The 21,321-nt window shown below is 33.3% G+C and overlaps 2 protein-coding genes across 2 annotated transcripts; one reads left to right on the top strand and one right to left on the bottom strand.

Annotated features, from left to right (window-relative positions):
• Window positions 1-1,606: 1,606 nt before the first annotated feature.
• On the bottom strand, window positions 1,607-11,699 carry LOC108224283 (O-fucosyltransferase 16). The gene is made up of 10 exons (XM_017398814.2): window positions 11,419-11,699; window positions 11,254-11,304; window positions 11,041-11,131; window positions 10,861-10,937; window positions 7,737-7,825; window positions 7,424-7,607; window positions 5,412-5,593; window positions 4,675-4,777; window positions 2,798-3,129; window positions 1,607-2,711 (listed from the first exon to the last, which is right to left on the bottom strand). Exons 1-10 carry the CDS (start codon window positions 11,566-11,568, stop codon window positions 2,243-2,245), a joined length of 1,728 nt encoding a protein of 575 aa, XP_017254303.1. The 5' UTR covers window positions 11,569-11,699; the 3' UTR covers window positions 1,607-2,242.
• Window positions 11,700-17,362: 5,663 nt separating this feature from the next.
• On the top strand, window positions 17,363-20,498 carry LOC108192924 (uncharacterized). The gene is made up of 7 exons (XM_017359463.2): window positions 17,363-17,735; window positions 18,237-18,326; window positions 18,414-18,494; window positions 18,573-18,704; window positions 19,023-19,241; window positions 19,542-19,634; window positions 19,995-20,498. Exons 1-7 carry the CDS (start codon window positions 17,514-17,516, stop codon window positions 20,154-20,156), a joined length of 999 nt encoding a protein of 332 aa, XP_017214952.1. The 5' UTR covers window positions 17,363-17,513; the 3' UTR covers window positions 20,157-20,498.
• Window positions 20,499-21,321: the final 823 nt, after the last annotated feature.

The raw sequence follows: 21,321 nt of genomic DNA, 5'->3' as shown, positions 1-21,321 counted from the left end.
GTAATTTCTCTCTGTGTCATGAACAGTGCCGAAGGTGGAAAAGAAAAAAGAATCACAAGGAGTAACGTTTTACGGTGGAACAAAACTACAAATAATTGAAAGCAAAGTTGAGGTGATAACAAGTACCAGTGGGAATAACGTTGTAAAGCTCTCTATGCTTTATACAGGAAATGGAAAAAAATAGTAAACGTTAGGCACTTCACAGCTTCACTAGACGCGCTGGCATTGAAAAAATTATGCATTATTAGAAATAAAACCCACATCATAAGCTATAATTAGGTCTGGATCTGTAGATTATTATAATACTAGTCTCTTTTGGTCACGTTGAATTCTCTTTTTGTGTTCTTATTTTTAATTTTAGCTTAAATTATTTACGATACATTATAGTTTATCTATGAATCTTTATATTACAAAAAGGATGATAATTTCATTTTATATGCTTAAAAGAGAATAAGATTTCATAGTTGAAATATATTTCACATCAACTATAAAAAAATGAACAATTATTTCGATATATATAACCAATAATACACTGAAGATACCTCCTATTTTAGTTATTCTTTTTGTAAAATTTACATTACATTTTGTAAGGTATAAATTTTAGATTGAATATTTTTTAAATTTTAGTTCACATATGGACAGTGTTATGAAAAACGCAAATCGGCTCTAGGCGGTGGAAGGACCTTCTAGCGCTTAAGCGGTAAAGCGGACGCTTAAGCGGAATCTTAAGCGGGCCAATAAGCGGATTAATAAAATATAATTAAATATTTAATTATAATATTAATATATTCAAAAATAATATTATATTGTGGTAAGAATTAAAATTTTTAATAATATATATATTTTTTAATTTTTTAATATAATTATAGTTATATTATATAAAAAAATATTTTAAAACTGAAAAATTAGCAAGTCAAAATCATTTTGACCGCTTAAGTACCGCTTAATCTGCTTAACGACCGCTTAATCCGCTTAATAGTCCGCTTAATTTTCAAAAACGTTTAAAAACCCGCTTAATACAAAATCGAAGCGTTTTAGGACCGATTCCGCTTAGACGGCCGCTTAATGCGCTTTTTACAACACTGCATATGGATATATACGATAGTCTCGAATGAATCCTAATTGTGATTAGATTTTTGAAGACCCATTCACCCAAATAAGATAAAAGCCTAGTTTAAAGCCCACTTTCATCATCTATTAATTAATTTCGTATCAAGGTATCTCAAGGCATGAAGCTTTATCTTTACAACTGCAGGTTTACAACTTGATTGCATCCGACCGCAGTTTGTGTATCTTAAACCATGTCCCCTTAGTACACACTCTCCATGAGAACTGTTCAAGTTGATCGAGTTGCAATGGTTTCGCTCTAGAACATTGAAGAAGAATGTGATAGTCTGTTCGGCATCTATTACATTATAAGCTCTGAGGTTGTAGCGCTGAGGAGTTGTGCTACGTTCAATGTAAGATCAAATGAGGGGCTTATAACAATGTTAATTATATGCCCAAATCGACAGTAGGCTTCTTGCTTTTCCCAGAAGGGAGAAATGTCAATTGTATTAAGACCTACTGTTTTTATGCCTAGCTAATGTAGTACATCAAAATATCATGTTTCAACTTGCATTCATGAACATTGAACTTGTAAAAAAAATCATATAAAAAGGGAAAATAAAACAAGAAACTATTTAATTTGATTTCAGCTAGACAAAAATGTATAGTTGTATCAGATTGATGTTATCAAGAGTTGCATGATATTTGTCACCAACTTTGCAAGACAGCCACATGAGGATTCCATTATCCAACCAACAGAGAGAGGACCGAGAAAAAATATTTGAAACCAACCACTAGCAATTTAGTTACCAGCTTACTTCTCACTGTCTGGAGCCTCAGAAAACCAACTCCCAATTTTTATCAAGGACTCACTAATTTACCTGATCTTCTATCATGTTTCTGTGAATTTCTCCTACAAACTTCTGTACAATTCTGCTACAAAGGCACCTCAAACTCCAAGCATAGACAAATGTCTGGGAATGAACCAAAATTTTCATGCTGAGAAATAGGAAGGAATAGCTTCCCAGATCACATTGTACTCTCGCCAAGAAATTCAATTCTTGAATTCCTTAATCCTCAACAACTTTGACATGTTCACAGACTCATCCAGCAGCACAAAACAATCATCCCAAAAAAATTACTCTAAATCGTTACCTTAAGAGTCCTTGAATTCTTAGAGAAAAGGTTGCAGTGATCAATCTGAAAGCAACTCTTCCAACTCAGGTTCTTCGGATGTGGAAGCATCAGAATCAGTACTTGTTCCATTGAACTCAGTATTATCTTGGGAGCTATTCATATCTTGGGAGCTACTCATGTCATCTTCCTCCTCCTCCTCCTCAGAAAGTTCTGGCTCATTGTCATTACTTTGGCCATCAACCGTGGCACTCACATCTGCCTTTGTTGTGCTCTTTCCCATGCCAAATTTTCGCAGATTTGACTCCGCCACTGCTTTGGCCTTTGAATCTTCACATATGCAGGCAGAAGGGTTTTCATGAAACTCACCCCTGCCTGGCCTCACTTCCTTAGGTTCGCCCATAAATCCCTTCTGATGCTTACGAATTCCAGAGGCAAATTCATCCCAAGTCATGTTCTCACGGTTCAAAAACAACCTGTAGAGTTTTTTTCCATTTGGACGAATAGTACGTTTATGCCCGAAATATCGCCTGCACTCACCGAAGTAACATTGACACAATAGTCAGTGATAAAAATAGTTGCTTAAATTCTCCAAAAAGAAATCTACTAAGCGTACCTCCTTCCAGCTAAAATTTTTGCCATATTACCATTATTGTTGGTAACAAATACATTGCTGCTATCACATACAATGTAATCCAGTGCAGCCATGCGAGAGGAAAATCCAGTAAATGGTTCCATCTCTTTCTTGCTGGCTATTGTCTCTTTTGAATAAAAATTTGGAAAAAGTGCCTTTAAGGGAGCCAATGTTTCTTCTCCTCGATATACTTCACCTGAAGCCACATATATGTGGACATCTTTACCATAGCCCAGTGCTCTTAACATCAGACCTACTTCTTCAGGAGTAAGTGGGCATCTCCCTTGCCTTCTTACTTTTTCTGGGTTGCTATTCTGTATATTAAATATGAGATTTTAATCCAATACTCGTGAACCCGTGAAATTACTTTGGTCTACTTGGACAGGTTCAGAAAAAAGATCCATAGATTATCTATCATGAAAAGAATAAGTTTTATAACAAAGAGCAGCAAAAGGTTTCCATCAACATTGTGGATGCGTTAAGGTTCTTTGTCTTAGCTTCCTACTTATAAGTAGTAATCAGCTTATTGGTCCGTTTGTGAAATATATTTGTAAGTTAAAATGCTAACTTCGTTTACTGACTTATTTTGATTTTTTAATATTTGGTTTCATTAATATATATATATATATATATATATATATATATATATATATATATATATATATATATATATATATATATATATATATATATATATATATATATATATATATATATATATATATTCTAGCTTAAATGCAGACTCCGTAGAACCTAACTCTCTCAAATTTCTTAGAATACAAACTACAAACTAAATTAAAAAAATCTCTAAATCAAATCGAAATAAAGCACATGTGGTATGTAATTGATCGTTGGGAGATGAAGAAAAATACATTGAAGTCGGATTTCAAAAAAAAAATCACCGATTGACGGGAAAATTAAAATTAAAAACGGAGGGGATTCTGTGGGATCATTTATGGGAGGATGCATATTAATTGTGTGTGATGACTTCGAGGGGGTTATTGGATTAGATTAATACAAAGGCTTATATTAAGGTTTGTAGTTTGTACACTAATTTAGTTTATATTTGAGCACTTGCCTATAGGCTATATATGTGTGTGCATGTGTATATATAGGGTCGCGCTCTATGAAGAACACATTTTAGCGTGAAAACATTGAGAACACTATTGTTTTGTTGTAGAACAATACAAAATTTAAAAAAAAAATAGCAAAACACTATATTTGATTAGCCAAATTTATATATAATTTATCATTTATAATTAGTCTTAAACATAATTATCCATTAATCATTAACATCTTTCAACTTTAACAATCATTAAAATTGTTGTTCTGCTTAAAAGTTACTCCTATTGTTGAACATATTATCCTCTCTTTTATAAAAGTAATTGTTCTATCTTTTGATTACAATGATTACTACAACATAATCTGCAGGTTGTCGAATGTTTACAAATATTGTAGAACAAAAAATATTAAAATTAAAATGACTATATTATATTTTATCCAATTTTGTACTCCAATATTTTATATACTCTATAAAACTTGGCCATATATATAATATTAACTTATAAGATAATTTTTAAAATTTGTTATCATCTTACTAATTTTTATACGTAACAAGCTATGAGTTGCAAATGAATAAACTTATCCAAACTCATATATTAAAAGTTACTTTCCACTTAAAAGTAACTTCTTAATTTTGAGCAATATATAACTTCTTTTAAACTAAGTTGAACGGCACCTTTATCTTTCATCATAGATATACTCTACGATTAACACATAATTTTAAAGTTCTTCAAAGAAATTTCTGAACATGCCGAAAATCAAATTTTAATCATTCTTTAGAACTAGGATTGACATACATGCAATGTTTTCCACCTTCTTCGTAATTTACCCAGTTCATTTCTCTCCCTTTCTCCTCCGCCATAGTAGCATCCTGAGAATGCAAGCATATCAGGTTCAAACCTGACACAAGAAGCAAACTGTCCCATAAGGAAATCTCCACATTATAATTATGATTGGAGTAAAAGGAATAAATAAACTGGCAGCACAGGTATCCAGGTGAATCTTAGTGATTTTATGAACTTCGGTATAAGTGCGTAGCAAATTAAAGAACACAATTGTTGCACAATTAGTAGTCAGGGGAATAGCACATGAAGGAAAAAGATTGAAGAACCATGCATAGTAAAGCAACAAGTATAGCAAGACAACGTTACCTCCCCTTGTCTAACCATGTACGATGGTGTCTAGTTCATAGGAACCTTTACCTTACTAGTGCAGATAAATCATGATTTTATCAAACAATTACTGTTCACCAAAACTTGAGTGATAAATTTATTCCCCAGAATATATCCTTCAGTCAAGTGTCAGTCTAATAGTGAGGCTACCCAACACCCTAGTAATTAATAACCCCACAATCAAGTAATCAACACATTATCACACAAAGTATACAGTGTAATCTAGTAATCAGATTCTGCATTACCCAATTATCACAGAAAAGCAACATTAACTGAGAGCAACAGGGGCAACTAAGGAGCACGGATAGTATTAATTTATCAAAAACACAGGATAATCAATAGGAAAGATCAGCCAAAACTACCTCAGGTGCAGCGCAATATACTGCTTGCCCATAGACCTCATATGGAATACCAACTTTTCACCCATTTCATTAATAGGGTCCGTGAACTTTAAGGCATGGTAATTCACTCTACATCTGAGCTTCTGTAAATCTGACTCCAACCTATTTGAGAGTCTGTAGTCATACTTGGTAAGTCGAACAGCCTGTAAAACATTATTTTGTAAATAGAGAAAGGAATTGAATCCATTCCAGCTCATGACAGACACAGTTACAGAATTCTACATGACATACCAACTGAAAAAAGTCTCAAAACCTCTAATCCTGAACGATAAAGCAAATTATATAATACTGACTATTTTCTTAGGTTCCAGAGGCCAAAACCATATCATTAAGAAGTATTTATAGTTATGACATCATGGAATTTGTTATTACAACGAATGATCCTGCCATAAAATGATATCAGCTACAGTTAGATCATATTTGTAATTAACTTCAAAGAAATCATTGAGTTCGATTTAAAGTTTACAATTTTAAAAGGTCGTGAGTTCACTTGTTGACAACTACAAAAAATAACCTAGTATTTTATTTTTTTTGTGGACAACTACCAAATGACCTACTATGTAATATGACAGATTAAGAAAAAGATACTTCACATCTACACATATTTTAATGACGATTCAAAAATCCAGGGGCGGCGGCATTTTTGAATGAAGTCTATCTTTATTACATATATGATAGCTATTTATATTATCATTATTTTATACAAAAATGTGTATTGCATAGGACGTAAGCTTAAAACTAAAATACTAAAGTGGTTTCCAATATACCAGTCACGTACATCACAACAGAAACAACTGACAACGATTGAGCCAAAGGGAGGTGGCTATTGAAGAGAGTATGTGACTGGAAAGAACAAGGGATGACAAGGGAGAGGAAAAGTAGTGAATTTGGATAGATAAGCATGACAAAATGGATCATAGAACCTTACAAAGAACATTATCATCCAACACCAGTAAGGTAATGTTTGAGAGTAACTACCTCATCAATAACTACACTGAAGACCATGTTCACTGCAAGGGATTATTATGCCGGGACTATTACCTTATATATCTCAAATTGAAATGATTATTATCCCATATATCTACATTTTCAACATCTTTCTAGTTCATTTCTATGGGATTATAATACCTAGTAAGCAGAGTTAATACAGTCCTTCAAACTTGAATCAATGATATCTGGTCCTATGAATAACAGTTCTTTAAATTTAGCATATAAGAGCATCTCCAGTGGTGTTCTTAAATCATTCTTTAAAAAATAATATAATATAGGCTCTTAGCAATTTAATACATTGAATATCGTGACAAACTCCAACCCTACTCTATATACTTGCTCCTTATTCATATTTTATTATCATTTGAGAGAAAAGTTGGAGAGAGAATGAGAGAGAAGTGAATATAAAAAGAAACAAGAGAATATTATATTCAATTATAAGAAGTTAAGAGCACCTAGATGCTTTTTAAAAGAGAGGAGAGAGAAGGAACTCTTAAACTTTTAAACAGCCACTAGAAGCCCATTGGAGCTCTAATTTTTCACATCTTTAAATTTAGAATTAAGAGCTTGTTTAAAGAACCCATTGGAGATGCTCTAAGATAAGAGTCTGAAAATTAAAGACCCTCAAAACAAACATAGCCGAGAATGTGCATGCCTCAGTAAGCTAACATGTCCTTTGCTGATACATACATCACACGAAAATATGTTAATATATAGACATGGACTGAAAACAGATGAAATAGTCAATTCTTTTCTTGCTCTTACAGATATCTGAGGGATAGGTAATTTTTATAATTATGGAAACTTAATAACCTCCCCAACCAGAAAATTATTAGGTAACTATGTGTTACATAGAATATATATATATATATATATATATATATATATACACACAGAATAAATGCCATAACAGATGTTTCTCTCTATGAATGATGTCAGTTATATGAATATAGAGTGATAATACAAGGAACCAGATAATTTACGTGCTTCTTTAGAAGATTAGGTAGAACACGATTCACATAGCATTTGTCGCTACACTTTCTTGGAACACGCATAGTGTACGGAATCCATGTCTTCCCACCCTTTAGTGGTAGTTCTTTTATGATTTGGACATCATTAGCTAGATGAGATATGAACCAGTCAACATCAAATATCTGCGAGAAGTTACTGCACAAAACACAGCACATGTTATTGTAGTCTAACATCCTACAGTCAATTGCAAAATAACCATCTGTTTAGTTGCTTTGGGAAATAGAGAAAGATGTGGCATAGGGAGTAATGAAATTTATGACTGACCTAGAATCCTTCCAAAATGAATTTTCATCCAGCTTTGGAACGACAAGAGTAGCATTCAATATGCGAGCAGCAACAACAGCATCTGTAATCTGGGGATAAGCAAAAAGAGATGGGACTTAAAAAATCTTAGCACGGAAACTAACTCTAATTGAAACAGAATAAAGACATTAAAACTTCTACAACAACCAAGCTCAGGTCAAAGCAGTCACTTGTACACTTGAGTCTAGAACACACGATTCACATTAGCTCACCAATATGAACTCACATCAAACTTTTGTTCTAATGAAGACAAAGACATCATATGAAGTCCGATACATCCTTCATCATTCATAGCAAACAGGCACATGAACACATTAAGGCAAGAATTTAGGAAGGAAAAAAAAGAAGGCAGTGTCTGTCTTGAGCTATGTATAACTTTAATTTATTAACTTGTAGCTCATCAATATATATCTAATTCCTCAACTAAACCATCTCCTACAATCACCAACCATAACCTAAGTTAAGCCTGTGTTAGGTAAGTTATAATTGCAAGGAAGCAATTCGGACTTCTACAATTATTTGTACCGTTTGTGTAAAAAGTCAAGAAGCACTTATAAAAAGCTAGGAATGTTAGCTTTTGTATCACGGCTTCTACTTATTTCCCAAACAATTTAATCACTTATAAGTCTTAACTTGCTTCTCACTTCTACTTCACTTCTTTACTTTAAGCAAGAAGCACTTATTTTAAGCTCAGCCAAACGGTCCCATAGTATGATGAAATTGAACATAGAGTTGTATTACTATACATAATATTGTAAGAAACATTAAAGATAAGAACCGATATGGATTTCTTGGGTAAATATCATGTATCATCCATATGTTAAAAATAAATTAATAATTTAAACTTTTTTGTTACATAAACAATCACATGGATTTATCTTATCATAGTTATGTATTTAATTAATTCATTTCATTTTATATATGATAATTATTATTATTATTGTGTAATATATTAAATGTGTGTACCTTTATATACGATATAAATACATTACATTCAAATAAAGATAAATACTTTTATTTGTGTTATGTATAAGTTTATAGCAGAGAATGTATAACACGAACATATAAATTCTCACATTTTATTGTTTTCATATATGAAGTAAAAAGATTATGAATATTTGATTAATACGATTGTTATGTTTATAGTTATGAGCAAATATGTGTTACTTTCTTGACATGATTAAATTTTATTTTTCATTAAAAATATTATTTGCACTTATTTAGTAAATCACATATGTTATTTTCATCATCAATTACACATTATATACATAATTTATTAGTTTACATATAATTTATTATAAGAATGATAAAATTTGATTAAAGCATATGTAATACAGGCAACGCTTGCATAGATTAATATATATTTTTCACATTATTAGGTTCACAGATCTGGTTGCTATTCATATCTTGTGCAGACCAGACAATAACATACCAACAGCATTTTAAGAGGATGAAAGACAATATCAGGATGGTTAAGTAGAACCAAATTGAGTAATTGTGAGGCAGCCTGCTCCATTAATAGAAATTAAATTTTAAAAAAATATAGATGTAACTAGGATGACAGCGAATGCTAAAGAGATATTATCATAGTAGGAACTGTAATAACCTATTACCTATTTTGCCTAAGAAAATAAAGTAACGGCAACAGCACATCGATCATATTCAATAAGCCAAATATGGGAAGTATAAATAACAGCTAATAGAGGAAGTATAACTGTATAAGTAACAAACAAAATAAAATTAATTTGTGTGTGTGTGTGTGTGTGGCGAACTAACAAGCCCAATGAACACATCAGGGATGTAAGAGTTGACTAGGTCTAAAGTCTTAGCATCATTCATGTCAAGGGAACCAGGAACCTCCCGTCAGATTATAAAATTAAAGACGTCAAAGATACCATACAGCTTTATGATTGTCGACATCTTAAACGGAAAAACAGGTCCTACCTACAATAAACTCACTCAATCACATATTCCCTATCTGCTATAACTTTTATGAGAACTAAATATTATTGGCATGTTGGTTCTGTGTCTTAACATGGATCGTGTATCCAAAAAGTCAACCATACTCGAATTTTGCTACTCACGTCAAAAGGAAATTATTCCACAATCACAATGAAGAATAAAGAAGACAGCTATCTCATGATGTAACTGGCAACATCACATGACAAGATTCTGTCAACCTCATTACATGGTTTGATAATCGTAGAAGACTGACTAGAACTGCCTCATATATACATGATTTTAATAAGTTATCCCACAAAAGTTTCCTGAGATTACCTCAGGAAAGTTCCCTGATATTGCTTCTTCAGGAAACTTATTCTCATTATCTAACAAAAGTATCTTATTGTGTTTTTTTTTTCAATTCTTTGCATGTCTATTAATAACTAACGGATATGAATTACAAATCAACAAAGATTATTGATTTGAAAAGGTCATATTTATGCAAGTAAAATATAATCTGCTTAACTGCACTAAACATAAAAAGGGGTAAAAGAAGAAGAGCAGTGTAAATGTGTTATAATATCATGAAAGGTCGCAGAATCCCAGGTACTCACTTGATGGGTAAGCCTGGATGTATGTACGTCAGCCCCTATGCGTGCACAGGAGCCGCACTCGTGTGTGCATGGAGAGCAAAGGTGGGTAGAGAGACCCTAGGAAACAGCAGAAATCAACAATTTCTTTGTCCTGTGCCTGCCATTACTATCTAGCCTAGCTGGAGAATTCTGGATTTAAACCGATCCACCAATTTGCTTCCTTCTATAGATAAAGTATGCTACTGGCATAAACACTAGGCACAAAACATCTATAATAACTAAATATTCTAATATAGTAAGGAGTAAGCTAATTAATATAGTAACCTGCATCTAGACATTATAATATAAAACAACTAATTTCCTAGGAAGTAATTAAACAAGCTTAAATTCACCACTGCAGATCAGGGGAAAGCAGGAGACCTCGATTTCAGTTTGTTTTCAAGGACGGTATAATTATATCATACCACCAAAATGAATTAAAAATACCAGAGGGGATATTACAATTAATTTTTCATATAATTTCATAAAATATAAACAGTGAGAAACCTTACCCCCGTTCTTTGTTGGTTTAAGCCACCACTGGTCGCAATCAACAAGTACCGATTAGCATGTGTAACTTCTTTAGCTTCTGTTATTCGACGAGTCCCAAAGTAAATGAATAACGAGAAGGAGTATATTGTTATCAAGTAAATCAACAAGTATTAGATTATATTATAAAGCATATATCTCACTTGCAAAGTTACTGCTGGCATTACTGCATCCGTAATAGAATTTGGACATCTTTGAGTTCCAGATATCACGATCACTTAACTGGCCATTGTTCTAAAAACCGACAATCATATTTAATTCGAAAAATCTCAGATCCAATCAGAACTATTTTACAGCATTTCATATCACAATAACTTCAACTAAGACAAATAGAAAAGAATAGAGTCAGCCCTAACCGGAGTGCGAAACCTTTGCAATTTCTCACCATAACTAGCACCATTCCGCAACTGCATATATAAATTTAAACTTAGCGTAACACATAACAAATACACACTTCTATGGAGGGAGGGAGGGAGAGAGAGGGAGAGAGAGAGAGAGAGAGAGAGAGAGAGAGAGAGTACCTGGCGGTGATCAGTGGCAGGAGGAGCTAGAAAAGAAATAAAAGCGAAGAGGAGGAGTATGATGCCAGAGAGTACAGAGATAGCCGGAATAACAAAACGAAAACGGTTGTGATGGTGGTGGTGACGGTGGCGCCGCCGGTGAGGAGGCATAATAAGGCGGTGATAGGATTGAGGCAAGTGAGTATAAAACAAAATAAAAAAAAATAATCAAAGTGAGAGAAAAGGGAGGGAATAAGTAAAGAGGGGAGCGGATGGCGATGTTAATGTGAATCAATTGGGTTAATTTTACCATTGTGTCACTCATCTTACCTGACGGACGTTACCTAACGTTTTTTCTTTTTCTTATTACCTTTGCCGACTTACTTTGATAACGACAAAGATCTCAGGTTCGTATTTATGTAAATTACGCAGTCCTGCCCCTGCCCAAGCAGAGAAGCGGTTTTCGTGACGACCCGGTTTAATGTACAATAAATAAAATAGCTGTGATACAATATGACTATAATACCTTAAATTATGACCTACTTCACATGGGACTTACCTAAAGATTCTTCATTGTCGGTGGCGAAGTCCAGTGAAGGTAATGAATGGAGAAATCAAGAATGATTGCAAGTTTAAAGGCGTGGGAGACGAGAGATTGGTGCAAACCTCTTCTTAAAAGCATTAAACCATAACTCAAAACATCTGTAAGTCACGAGACCGCATCTCAACTACTCTAATACACTGTCGCCAATCATTCTTATCTAATGTCATATCCCCGTTAGATTTAGGGCTCCCAAATCTAAACTCAATTGATCAGACCACGTCCGACGGAGCCGACCTCTCTTTCTCTTGCCTCGAACTGATATGTGTTCAACTCTTCGACCTGGGGCTGAATTACATTTAAGTCGAACATGTCAATACCAACGTAAACGCCCCTCCCTTATATTTCTACATATAGACTCCACACCTAAAAGACGTCGAAAAGTAACATTCGGTATATAATTTGTCATGGTGTTACCACAAATCCAACGCCACATGCGCAATTCTGTTGTCTCTAGTCGACGCTCCTGAGCTTTTCGCAATGATCAACCCTCAAAATCATATAGTAATGACGGTCTGATTGCCACTCGATAAAATTTACCTTTCAACTTCAAAGGTACATTTTTGTCACACAACACACCAGTAGCGGCCCTCCAGCGAAGCCATTTTGTCAAAATACGATGAGTCATATATTAATTTTATGTACCTCGTAAACTTTATCTCCTTTGGACCCATCACAATTCAAAATAACACAGCATTCAAAGATTAGTTACTAAACCAAAAAAAATAATCAATAAACTCACATATCATCAGAAAAATCAACAAAGAAACTTACATCAATCTTCCATCAATATCATGTTAAGATTATATTTTTCTCCCCCGTATTTGGATTTGTCGACTCCCATATTTGACAAATGTCCAGCCTCTTACTCCCATATTAAACAAACTCATACTCTTATTACATAATCATCGCTATCGACATTCAAAGCATCTAGTAGTGCGACTCATTATTGTATTAGATGGAGAAGATAAATAGGCACAAATAATTGTTTATATTAAATCTTATAATGTCCAGCCTCAATTTATAGGGATGATTTGAGAACTAGCTTATCAAATATATTTTATATTTTTGATATACACCTTTTCCAAAAATATGGTCATAGTCTTGGAATAAAAGTAAGCCTTTTTCGGTATCAAAATAATTGAAAAGAAATTTCAGTTATTACGATTTGATATTTATTATGGTCGGTAGTTTTATTTTTGATATATTGAAAATGGTAGTTTGAGACTTTCTTCCGATATATCTGAAACTACAAAACGTAATGTTTATTTTTGATATTTTTAAAATCAAAACATAATTTGAGATTTTCTTCCAATAATTTTGATAATAAAAAAAAGTAAGTAGATTTTATTTTTTGATATTTAAAAAAATGTAGTTCTTTTTTTTTTGAATTAAAAAAAATGTAGTTCTAAAATTTGCTTCTAATACATCCGAAACTAAAAAAAAATAGTTTTTATTTTTAATATTATTCATCCAAAAATTCCATATTTTGAAAAGGCAGTTCTGAAACTTGCTTAGATTCGAAACTAAAAAAGGTAATTTTTAGTTTTGATATTTTTCATCCAAAAATTCTAGAAAATTAAGGTGGTGTTTGGCATGACATTTATAAGTCGACTTCTGGTTTATAAGTTATAAGCACTTATTTGTACCGTTTGTGTAAAAAGTCAAGAAACACTTAAAAGAAGTTAGGATTACTAGCTTTTGTTTCAGGACTTCTGCTTATTTCCCAAACAGTTTAATCACTTATAAGTCTTAACTTGCTTCTGACTTCTACTCCACTTTTTTATTTTAAGCAAAAAGCACTTATTTTAAGCTCACCCAAACGGCCCCTAAGTGTTTTTAACTTATAAATCCAGAACTCAGACTTCTAAACCTTCCACAAACACCCCTTTTAGTTCCACTCTTAACCAACTCTCAAGTTTTAGTATTTGTTCATCTCCATTTTTGAATCTACTTTGGTTAATTTAAATGGTAATAATTAAGTTTCAAATATAAGACTCTACAAATATGGAAACTCATTTAAAATAAATTATATTCGATCATAAGTTTCCCACATAATTTAAATGGCAACATCAAACAATACAAACAATACCTTCCATAAGAAAGATTGGTGGGCTAGAGTATTTTCCAAGGATCTAACCAGCTCTTCCTGTTCTGCATGGGCCGTTTAGGTGGCGCCTCTAAGAGAGCCTTGTTCTATTATTCTAATTTTATGAAATTCTTGAATGAAAAAATATCAAAAATAAAAACTGTCTTTTTTAGTTTAGGATATATTGAAAGAAACTTTCAGAACTAGCTGAACGAGTCAGAATGGATATAGTGATAAGTATATCATCATTTACACAAACGGTCGAACAGTTCAAGGACAAGCACATCTACTGTCTACCTGTAAAGTCGGTATACTTACTCAAGCGAAGGTTCAAGGAGCATTCTCTACCTGTTGTATGCTATATATCTGATCGAAGAAAAAACCATCACCAAGTTAAACCAACCAAGTCAAATCTTGTGTATGTCTGTCTGTTTGGTGTGTGCTACTACTAAGATCACCAATCTCACCCTACAATCTATATGGGTATTTATAGGGGCAGAGAGACTTGTGTGCTACTATTTCTCATAATTAAATAATCTGAAACAAAATTAAATTAAAACTTTCAAGCTACTATATTCCATAAATAATCTGAAACAAAATCAGATTCTGAAACTTGCTTCTAATATACCTGAAACTAAAAAAGATAGTTCTAATTTTTGATATGTTTCATCCAAAAATTCCAGAAAATTAGAAAAATAGAACGGAGCGATGTGAGAGGCTCCACCTACACGCGCAAGAGAACTATCACCAGAGAGAGGTAGTATTGTGGTATTGAGAGAGAGAGTAGGTTGTGTTTAGGTGATCCAAAACCCTACAACCTATAAGGGTATTTATAGGTGCAGAGAGACTTGTGTGCTACTCTTTCCCATAATTAAATAATCTGAAACAAAATCAGATTAAAACTTTCAAGCTGTTATATTCCATAAATAATTGGAAACAAAATCAGATTCCGAAACTTGTTTCTAATATACCCAAAACTAAAAAAGGTAGTTCTAATTTTTGATATTTTTCACCTGAAAATTCCAGAAAATTAGAAAATTAGAAAAATAGAACAGAGCGATGTGAGAGGCGCTACCTACACGCCGCTCGCTTCTCCATTATATAGAAACAAAATCAGATTAAAACTTTCAAGTTACTATATTCCATAAATAATCTGAAACAAAATCAGATTTTGAAACTTGCTTCTAATATATCCGAAACTAAAAAAGGTAGTTGTAATTTTTGATATTTTTCATACAAAAATTCTAGAAAATTAGAAAATTAGAACGGAGCGAGGTGAGAGACGCCACCTACACGCCCACTCGCTTCTCCTTTATATAAGTATATTGATTGATGGACTACCGTCTAAAACTAATAATATTAATTAAAATAGTTCATTATAATTATCATTTTATTTTATATATTTTTTTATATTCAATTTGGTATATAGAAACTTATTCTATTTCAAACCTCCGTATCCTACAAATTAGAATCCCAGCTGGAATATCATTAAAGTCTAAAGAAAATATCACTAAATTCTCCAATAACCGCACCTTCTCCATCCCGACCTCTACATCCATCTCCACTTCCGACAACTTCATGTTCGCCACGTCCGCTTCCATCGTCTCTACCACCAACAAATCCACCCCGCCCCTACTGCTCCCCTCCACCACCTCCACATGTCATCTCCGTTGTCCTCACCTCTGTCATCTCCCATGCTTTACTTTCCATGTCCACCACCTTCATCCCCCCCCCCCCACCTCTACTATTTCCACTACCACCAGAATCGAGTACGAAAATAAATCTGCATATTTTCACCAATTTCTGGAAGTTTTCATCAATTTTTGCAACATAAATCACTAAATTCTAAAGAGAATATCACTAAGTTATGTTGAGAATATCACTAAATTAAGCTGGCTTTTAGTTTTTATTTAAGTATTGGTTTGTATTTAATCACCGGCATACATATATACAGGGATAAGATCAAATAAAAACTTTTTTAAGTTACAAACTTACAAACTTTTTTTTGATTTTTTTATCCTCCCATTGTGTTAATCCTTAGTTATAGAAAGTATCCATGTTGAAAATTCTTGAAAAAATATCACAATTTTTAAAAAAAACGCAGAAATAAATCGCGCATTCAACATATTTGTAACTGGGGTTCAACATCGGGTGTAGAAAACAATTATCATTATGTTGAAGATATCTATAAAAATGCTTAAACTATACCTCTGGGGTTTGAGTAGGATCTAGAAACATAAATATTAGTTATATAATACATTTAACTTAGTTCTTACATTGAAAAATTAGTTTATGTACTTCTCCAACACAATTTTAATCGATGTTCAACAATATATGTTAAAAAAATGTTGAACTCAAATTATATATGTGTTGAACGCATAAAGTTTGTAAGTTTGTACCGGAACTCACCCCATATATATAAGCATGTGATCAAATACAAACCAACTCTTAAATACAAACTAAAAACTCGTTTCCCAACCATTATTTATAACTACGAGCATCACTAATTTATATGCATTAATCACTATTTTATACAGTATATAAACAACATTTTTTATCATCAAAATTGAGAAAATCTACTTACCTAAATTATTGGTAATCGATTATAGATGATCAATTTGAGTCGTAGGAAGATTCTTGACGTTAAGAAGCCGTAAGAGAAGTTGTATGGTAGTTGTAAGTAATCATTAGTTTTGGTAAGTCATGATGGAAAATGCATGTGACTATTGGTGATGGTAGACAGTGGTGGCAAGTCATGAAAACGTCTGGTAATGGTGGTAATAGGTCCGTCCATTATTACAGTTCGAGTGAAAATGATGATCATATATGTTGCATATGTGTGTTTGTGTGTTTATATTCGCGAGATATGCTATATATAAATTATTGATATGTTATGTACAAATTAGTGATTTCTATAGTTAAAAATAGTGATAAAAAACTGACCAGAAACTGGTTTTTAGTTTGTAGACTAATATGGTTTGTATCATCCCTTTTCCGTCGGTCACTATTTCAACAAATGGTATGACTATTTCTATGAAGACTGAATTAATCAATAATATTTTTATTTTATTTTTATTCAACTCAAATAAAATTTTAAATATTGTATGTCGTTTTATTATCGACAAATTGAAAAGAAAATTGTTAGTTAAACCGGAACGTGGACAGCTAAATTTAGTTTAAGGCCGACACAGCGGCTGAGCGGCACATCATAGTCCCTGGAAGGCTAGAAGCCCACTCGGCCCAAATATAAAATGAATCAAAATGTGAAAAGGAGTACGAACCGTTGATTAGGGGCTAGCCCAGATGAATTATCTACACCCGCACTCAGTGAACCAAACTTCCTCCCTCTCCTTCATCATCGTCAATGGATGATGCTAATAACAACATAAGAGTCTAGGGTTTATAAAGAGCCCTAAAAGTAACCAAATGTATTCGTTAAGCTTAAAACCCTGGGTGCTGCTGTCACATTCTTCGAGGTCGTTGCTTAAATTGTCCGGAAGTAACAAATTATTCTCAAATTGTGTTGCAATCCCCGTAAGAAAAGCTTATAGGGGAGGCAATTTAGTTTTGAAAGCTCAATCACAACAAGATAACAACAACAACAACAACAACGCTTCCAGTGATTCTAACCCCCCTAATGGGACCCTGGTATGCTCTGCTTGCTTTCATTTCGAGTAAAAATATTACTACTAGTTTATCGAGATTTACCTAATAGTTTATCAGAATTATTACTCGCCAAGTGAAGAATTCTGTAATTAACATGATTAGCTTAATCCGCTTAGTGGTAAACAGCTTACTTATATCGCTTGGTGATAGAAAACATATAATGAGTATTGTTTTGCTGGATGACACCGAAGGTAATTCCTCCATTCACATCAAAAATTTTGTTAAGGTCATCAGGTGAAAAAAAATCACCGTATGCCGTAATATTCGTATGTCAGAGACACGGACTCTAGAGACTATTGGCGAGCCTGCGCTCAACTTGTCAAGTCATTTTTTGTTATGTTATGGTAGTAGGATTTGAGGACAAATTATACTCATATATGCTCCCTATGTTTGGTTTGCATAATGATATTAAAGTGTCGGATGAAGCTATTGCTAATCTATTTTTTCTGTAAGCACACTTCTGATATTCTCTCTTTGAACTAGCAAAAAAGCCGGAAGGAAATTCTGTTGGAGTATGTTAAAAATGTACAGCCCGAATTCATGGAGATGTTTGTAAAAAGAGCTCCACCACAGGTAATTTATTTTATATATAGCTATTGCTGTGTGTGTTTAGAAGTTTATTTGAATTTATGAATGAAGTAGCTTCTCATTTTCTTCTAGGTAGTTGAGGCTATGCGTCAAACGGTAACGAATATGATTGGAACACTTCCCCCACAATTCTTTGCAGTTACAGTAACAACTGTAAGTATATATATTCTCTACTAACCACATGTGAATGGTTCAATAATTTTGGCACCTAATCTCCCTGCATTCGTTTAGGTTGCAGAAAATCTTGCACAGCTCATGTACAGTGTCTTAATGACTGGGTATATGTTCAGGAATGCACAGTACAGGCTTGAATTGCAGCAAAGTTTAGAACAAGTTGCTCTTCCGGACACACAAGAGAAGAAGGCAATTGCATATATTCTTATTTTTCTTTTTACAATCTCATTAGTTGCTTTTTGATTTTAATGGATCATGTGTTTTGTAATTCGTATGATGAATAGATGAATAATAAAAGCCATAACATGAAAATTTTCAATCATTACCCATGTGTTTAGTCATATAGTTTCAACGTCTTTGATTTAAAATTTAGTTGTGTTCTCAACATCTGAAACTACCTGACGATAACTAATTTGTCTGCTGACAATTTAGTTATAGCACACCTCAAATCGACTTGATAACACTGATTTAAAAAGGTTCGGTGACTAATTTTTCACTAATTCACAGGATTGGCCAGATTATGCACCAGGTACACAGAAAAAGGTTAGTGGTGAAGTCATTAAATGGAATAATGTTTCCGGTCCCGAGACAATAGATGCTGCGAAGTATATCGAGTTACTAGAAGCAGAAATTGAGGAACTCAACCGACAAGTAGGAAGGAAGTCTGCCAATGGACAGAATGAATTGTTGGAATACCTCAAGTCATTAGAGCCTCAGAATCTGAAGGTTAGGAGCTGAGTTCTTCAGGATTGTCACAATATGGTTTGCTAATCTTACATATTTGGTCCTAACTTTTTTGTCACAAATAGAACTATGAGTGTACATTGTATAATATGATTTATAGGAATTTTAGCTTGTATTATTACATACTTTTGGGCTGAGAATTATCATTATATCATTTTGCGCCAGAATGGATATGATATGACTTGTTCAAGAAACGTAGTGTTGATCTACTAAGTTCCTTACTATTCTTGATCAGTAACTATGATGTTGCTAAAACCAAGCTATTATATTATTATATTTCAGGACTTGACAAGTACTGCTGGAGAAGATGTTGTATTGGCAATGAATACATTTATAAAGAGGCTCTTGGCTGTATCTGATCCTGACAAAATGAAGGTCCAGTATCAACCTGATTGTGTTTATTTCCTTGAAAGTTACATGTAGACTGTAGTTGATGATTTGTGTGATAATCTGTGACCCTAACCTCTAGCATTTACTAGTGGAGTCTCTCTTCTTGGCATATCCATCGTGAAATAAAGATTGCAGACAGAGAATTTATATTATATGGTTTCTGTTTGAAACTTATTAGTTTGTTTATGGTTGTTGGACATTTATATGTAACCTTTTTTGTTGAACTTGAGGAGTGTTAGGCTTTTGCCTGACTTCATGTTATGAATTTTTTATATTATGATTATCAATCTGTAGTTGAAACTGCGGGAAACTGATGGACAATGTCTGGCCCTTTATTTTTTGCAGACTAGTGTAACGGAGACAAGTGCACCAGAACTTGCCAAATTGCTCTACTGGCTGATGGTGGTAGGATATGGTATTCGCAATATTGAAGTTCGTTTTGACATGGAACGTGTACTTGGAACTCCACCAAAATTTGCGGAGTTACCTCCTGGTGAGAATATTTAGCGCTTTCACAGAAACGGAGATTTTGGCACCATGGGGGCATATGACAATTAGAAAGAATCTACAATGAGCACAAGAAAGATAGCATTGCTGTTTGTTATTACTCATCAATATTTTTTTAAAGGTGTACGCAGGGCTTGGAAGAATAACTAGATCAGTAGTAGAAATCATATAGACCGGAGTGGGGGATATTTTTATGCAGCCTAGTCTCCTTTTTGTATGCTTATATGCACTAGCATACTCTAGCATGGACAATTAATTGCCATAAACCAAAATAACATAAATGTGTTTCCAGATCCCAGTGTCTTGGTATCAGTATATAATAGCGGAGAAATTTACTGTTTATATCTTGCATTCTACCATCTTGGGCAGTACCCTCGCAGTTAGGAAGTGCAATAGGAAACACTTTGCCCAACAGAAACAAAAATGGTTTTTTCAATATCTATGATCATGTTAAAACCTTTCTTACGGTCGTGTGTGAACCTTTTAAACTTTTCCTACAGTACTGCGCAAACCTTATGATAGGCTTTTTGAGGCCCTCCTTTTGCTTGGCCTTGGAAGGATCCGGATTCAATTATGCTCTTCTACTAAAAGGAGAAAAACCAAACCCCGCGAGGACAAATTTAAGAAAACCCAGCCTCTCACTCTTTTCCTTGCCTTTTACTATGATATTCTCATCGATAGCAGTTAATTGTTCAAGTTGAGTATTAACTACTATTAGAGAATCATTCATCATCAACAGTTGAACATTAATTTTAGTAAAAAAAAAAAAAAAAACAGTTGAACATCAACTACTATTAGAGAATCATTCATCATCAACGGCTGTGAGATAGTCGTTGATGGTTTATTTTTAGCTATCAACGTATAGTTGTTGTTTAAACTATTTATTAATGGTTCTACACTTATATCAACTAATGAGAAATATGAGTCGATGGAATATTAACATACAGTTGTTTAAACTTTTTATTAATGGTTCTGCACTAATCAACTAATGAGAAATATGAGTCGATGGAATAGAAGGAATATCCATTGACATATTAATTGACACAACAGTCTTTACAGATTGATTCTAAATTTGTAATCATAAGCTCCATAATTGCATCATAAATGAATTAGCAGGTTCCATAATTGCTTGAAGTCCTTATTCTTCAAAATTGGATAAAATATA

Source organism: Daucus carota, chromosome 6, assembly GCF_001625215.2.
Source record: "Daucus carota subsp. sativus chromosome 6, DH1 v3.0, whole genome shotgun sequence".
Taxonomy (NCBI): domain Eukaryota; kingdom Viridiplantae; phylum Streptophyta; class Magnoliopsida; order Apiales; family Apiaceae; genus Daucus; species Daucus carota.
The sequence above is the reverse complement of the archived record's forward strand: the minus strand, read 5'-3'. Positions and strand labels throughout refer to the sequence as shown.

What these genes read in the sequence shown, in the direction of transcription:
- LOC108192924 (XM_017359463.2), top strand. Translation starts at nt 17,514, where the DNA reads ATGTATTCGTTAAGCTTAAAACCCTGGGTGCTGCTGTCACATTCTTCG. An exon ending in TAAAAAGAGCTCCACCACAG is followed by an intron (nt 18,327 to 18,413) that starts GTAATTTATTTT and finishes ATTTTCTTCTAG; the next exon opens with GTAGTTGAGGCTATGCGTCA. An exon ending in CTGATCCTGACAAAATGAAG is followed by an intron (nt 19,635 to 19,994) that starts GTCCAGTATCAA and finishes TATTTTTTGCAG; the next exon opens with ACTAGTGTAACGGAGACAAG.
- LOC108224283 (XM_017398814.2), bottom strand. Translation starts at nt 11,568, where the DNA reads ATGCCTCCTCACCGGCGGCGCCACCGTCACCACCACCATCACAACCGT. An exon ending in CTGCCACTGATCACCGCCAG is followed by an intron (nt 11,305 to 11,418) that starts GTACTCTCTCTC and finishes TTATATATGCAG; the next exon opens with TTGCGGAATGGTGCTAGTTA. An exon ending in GAAGGTGGAAAACATTGCAT is followed by an intron (nt 3,130 to 4,674) that starts GTATGTCAATCC and finishes TTTAATATACAG; the next exon opens with AATAGCAACCCAGAAAAAGT.